Genomic DNA, 5026 nt, shown 5'->3' with positions numbered 1-5026 from the left:
AGAAAAAGGAGAAAAGAGAAAATAAAGCGTGAGAACTCGTTGGGCCACAAATTCACGTTTCCCGATAACACTTCATTTTTGTATATACGATCACGTTCCCCTTTGATTAAATATGTAAATATGTACTCACCGTTTAGTCTGACGTTAACCAACAACAAATTGTATTTTTATTGAAATAACTATATACATAGAAAGAGGGGAGACGCATAAATATGTGTGTGGGTAGATGATTATGTATAAATGTATATGAGATTTTTCCGGTTAGACTTCCTTCTTTTGGAATGGTGATATGTAGAGCAAAACCAGCAGACAATCACATCAATACGAAATGCTTCCTTGAAACTGGTGTCCAATCAAACCACTTGCTACCATTCACTGCATATACATACTGCATATAACTAATGTTTAATAATCTTCGATAGCGGTTTTGAAAGCGATGGACTTAACCTTTCATTAAATTTTGTGCGGGATACCACTTCAATATATCAAGGTATTCCATGTACAACGAAATACGCACACCCAGAACAAGCTGCGGATCTTTTTTAAAACGGGGGCCACATTTTTCATTAACGAAACACTTTGAAACTTGGAACACTGGTAGAATGTGTCATATAAAACATCTTTTTCTCTTAGTCTTCTTTAAAAAAAAAAGAAATCCATAAGTTATTCCATGTTAAAGTTGTCGTATTTCTGTAATTTCAACCAATCACTGACGTCCATTCAGCCGATATACATTAAGTGCCGACTACATAAACAAACGATTCTGAAACAATTAACCCTAACCCTAACCCTAACCCTAACCCTAGGGTTAGGGTTAGGGTTAGGGTTAGGGTTAAAGCAAATTTAAAATGAAAAAAGCAAATAAAACGAAGGTATGGAGATTAAATACGCTTTACATCGCTTAATCAGCCAAAGGAGTAAATATAAACAACTGAATACTTGTCAGTGATTGGTTGAAATTATCGAAATAAGACAATTTTTTACATGAAATAAATTCGAATACAAAAATATTTTTTCTGTTCTATAACACAAAATAGATAAGTATACGAAGTTTGAAAGTCTTTCCGTACCAAAAACACTACGTAAAACATTAATGAAAAATGTGGCCCCCGTTTTAAAATAGATCCCAAGCTGCTAGTACCAACATCAGAATGTAAATGTCACGAAATGACTTTCATCCTTTTGAACAACGAGTGTCAAAACCAGCCTATGGAATCTCAATTAATCTTGTCGCTCGGCATGGTATAAATAGCAGCCAATTCTTTTTAGTATCACCTTTGAACATCCTACAGTAAGAATGTTTCTGGTTATGATTATATGAGTTTCTTTGATTGAGTTGAGCCGGAAGTTAAACCACAGCAATAACAAGAAAAGATACGTTGGAATGTGTAATCTGAGATGCACTACGTATAATACAAAAATAAATCGTTATGACTGGAACGTCTTCAGTCTGCTGGATCAGGACTGACAGCAAAGTTACTCGCACACGCACACATAAATAGTCCGTGCGATACAAAAAAAAATCAGGATGGAAATGACTAGAACGCCTTCCATCAAGGGTCTGTTCGATCACAACCAGCTTAAATGTTGTGAAGTGGCTTTCATCTATTTGTCGTAGAAGAACGAGTATCAGAAATCAACCTACGAAATGTTTGTTATTGTAATCGCCGGACAGGTTAGAAATATCAACCAAATCTTCCTAGAATCAAATCCTACCGTATTCTAGCGAAAAAGGACACATTTAGGTAATGTAATACTAAATACAACATGTGTTAATAAAAGTTAGGGTGGTCACATCTGGAACGTCTTTGTTTTGCTCAATCAGAGCTGACCTAATTACAGTAGCAACGAAGGAAAAAAAATCGTAAAAAATCATGTAGAACTGGCTAAAAATTGCCGCCAAATTCCTTTCAAATCACATCTTCTCATCCTTAAAAAAAATTTTTTTTTAAAACACACATTGAATAATGTATTCAAAAATTGGAACGGTCAGGGATGGAATACCTTTTGGTCATTGGTTTGTTCAGTGAAGCATAACCTAGGACCATAACAAAAATGAAACTTTAAGGTTTGTGTAAGATACAAGAGAATTTTTTTAATATGTATTAATACGAATCTTTTTTTGAATAGATGAAGATGTAGTTCATTAGTTTTCATTAAACCATAATAAATTTTTATTAGTGTTAGAAAATAAATGTTCACAGTATTATATGAGCAATGTGTGTGTGTGTGTGTGTGCTATGTAACCAGTTGGTGAATAAGAAGTTAGTTATTTAGATATTTGATGACCTGATCAATATCAATTACATGTATAAATTAATTAACCAACTAATCAAATAGATTGATAATACTGATAGTGAATTAAATACCAATTAGACAATTTGCTAAGTCAAACGAATGTTTCACTGTGCGGTACAGGTTGTAATTCTGTTTCTGTAGCTAAATTGCTCGGTAGGGAACTGTCTTTTTTGTCCTGTTCCCAGTCTTCAACTAAGAACTCGTCAGATATTTCAGAATAGAACCCAATAGAATCAGTTCTGGTGATGCTGGAGTTCTCTTCACAATCTTTGTTGTCTTCGCTTAAATTTGAAACATCTGGGTAAACTTGAAATGCAACTTTCATATTCTGCAGATAGCTTTCTCCTTCGCTATTGCAAACGTGAAGGGCTTCTAAGTAGTCGTCACGTTGTTGAAGGTCTAGATTATTCAAAGCTATAAAAAAACGTACAGGGGAATCAAGCTTTAATTCTAACATTAAAGGATCGCTACTACTCAGGGTAGAAGCTAATACTGTGCATTCTTTGATTACCTTTTTTGCCATAACTACTCCGATAAAAGTATCAAGAATTGGCGGTAGATTACCACATACTAAATTTAATCGGAATGGAAAGTCTTCACGTTCAATTATATTCTTCATCGTCAAATATTTTTTACTGTCTGGGCCATCAAGAGGAAGTTCACAAAAGCCAGTGTTGGATGAAAACGGAATCAGGAGGATATCTTTACTTTCACTGAAGCATTTCAAAAATCTGAAAGTAATAAAAGCAAAAGAACAGGAATTATTTTCTGGAAAAAAAAAATTCAAACGTTAAATGTATTGAAATATGGTTTACAATCATTTTTAACCACATCAATCATCTCAGTATCGGTCCATTTCGACATAAAAGTAACCGGCTGTTCGAGTCGTTAAAGCTCAAGACTTACTGACCAAGGTCAAATTGCTCTTGCTGCCGCCACTACTGCCGCTTTTCCCCCTCTTCCTCTTCCTCTTCCTCCACCTCCTCCTCCTCCTCCTCCTCCTCCTACTACTACTACTACTACTACTAACCGAAAAGGAAGATTTTGACTACGTGGTTGTTCAGCATACAGAAAATAGCAGCTAAATCTCCCTCACTCACATTCACCTAGCAAAATGTTTGTAAGACTAAGATTAACCTGAGATTAAGTGCCACCGCTACCGCCACTACCACTACCAACTACTACTACTACTACTACTACTACTACTACTACTACTACTACTACTACTACCATTACTACTACTACTACTACTACAATACCCACTTTCATTTTTTTTTTATCAAATTGATAACGAGGAACTCTCAACGTGGTTATTTTACGTGCAAAAAGTAACAGCTAAATCTCACTCAACCATATTTACATCAGAATAGGTTTAAAGGTTCAGTGTTAACCTGGGGCTAAAAACACTAACAACAACACCAGCACTGTTACAAAATAGCAACCAAATCTCCCTCAAATCACACCTTATCATCCGTCTCTTAAAAAAAAGGCGTCTACATTGAATAATGTAAATGGAGAGGCAAGATGACCAGAACTGACCGAGAGCTAAACGACATCCCCACCACCATCACCATCATCCCCACCACCACCATCACCACCACTACCATTACCACTACCACCACTACCATCACTACCAGCAACAGCAACATCATCATTAACACCTCACCACCACCACCACCACCACCACCGCCATCACCACCACCAACTCAACTGATTCACTATTACATCTGACTATCAATACAAGCGAGTATGACCTGGCAGCATGCATCATGCTTTCGCTAATTGATTTTTTTTGGTGCCTGTGTAATTGCGAGCAGATATAGACAGAGTCTCGTGAACCAGCGAAACATCGGGAACATGAAGGCTGGAGGGAGAGAGAGGAATGAAGGGGAGAGAAAGAGAGTGAGATTGAGGAGGGGAGAGAGAGAGAGCCGTGCCTGTACTCGGCTGTTATTTATTTTCATCTGAGTAAACTGGAGCAAAGTGAAGTGATATGCTTTGCTCAAGGACACAACGTGCCGCCCCGTCCAGGAATTGACCCCCAGGGCCTAATGATTAAGGTGTTGTTCTCATAACTGATACCATAATTTAAAGTGATATATTATCTTTACCTTGTTTTATTCTGATATTGTTTCAACTGTTTCAAGTGTTTCCCTTTCACCACATCGGAGTTCAACACTCGCAACACTCGACCGGGTTCAACAGGTCGTTCTTCATAAAAATCTTTTCCACTCTGTATTGAACTCTCTGGCTGGTGTATGGCCAATGTTTCCTTCATGGTGATCACAGCTTTGGCTCTCGCATCGGACACTGCTTGAGCGTCTTCGTAGTAGGGTGGAGGACAGTCTTCATCGGAATCTGGACAGTAGAACCATCCTGGGAAAGAAATGTGGAACACTTAATGGAATGCATGTCGTAGCATGAATACACTGTCTTCACACAAACTCAAGCATATACACATACGTACGCATGAACACACACACACACACACACACACATATATATATATATATACACACACGTACATATACATGTATACATACATGAATATATGTTTGTTTTTGGGGGGGGCGAATATGTTTTGGGGTCGTGATTTGAAGCATTGGGAAATTTGAAATGAAGTCTTTTTTTCTTCATGTAGTTGTTCAAATGTAAATGTAGTTATAAATAATACTTTCAAATTTTGGCACAAGGCCAGCAATTTCATATTGACCTCAGTATTTATTCA

At 37.0% G+C, this 5026-nt stretch overlaps 1 protein-coding gene across 1 annotated transcript in view; it reads right to left on the bottom strand.

Moving 5' to 3' along the window:
- Nucleotides 1–132: 132 nt before the first annotated feature.
- LOC106868356 (uncharacterized) overlaps nucleotides 133–5026 on the bottom strand; it is a 32610-nt gene continuing 27716 nt past the window's right edge. The window contains exons 2-3 of the mRNA XM_014913571.2: nucleotides 4410–4674; nucleotides 133–3029 (exon numbers count right to left, since the gene is read on the bottom strand). Of these exons, the coding sequence (XP_014769057.1) occupies nucleotides 2390–3029; nucleotides 4410–4576 (807 nt within the window). The 5' untranslated portion in view covers nucleotides 4577–4674 and the 3' untranslated portion in view covers nucleotides 133–2389. The remainder of the gene's footprint in view (nucleotides 3030–4409; nucleotides 4675–5026) is intronic.

This window comes from Octopus bimaculoides, chromosome 7 (assembly GCF_001194135.2).
Source record: "Octopus bimaculoides isolate UCB-OBI-ISO-001 chromosome 7, ASM119413v2, whole genome shotgun sequence".
NCBI classification, from domain to species: domain Eukaryota; kingdom Metazoa; phylum Mollusca; class Cephalopoda; order Octopoda; family Octopodidae; genus Octopus; species Octopus bimaculoides.
This window is presented reverse-complemented; position numbering and strand designations above follow the sequence as displayed.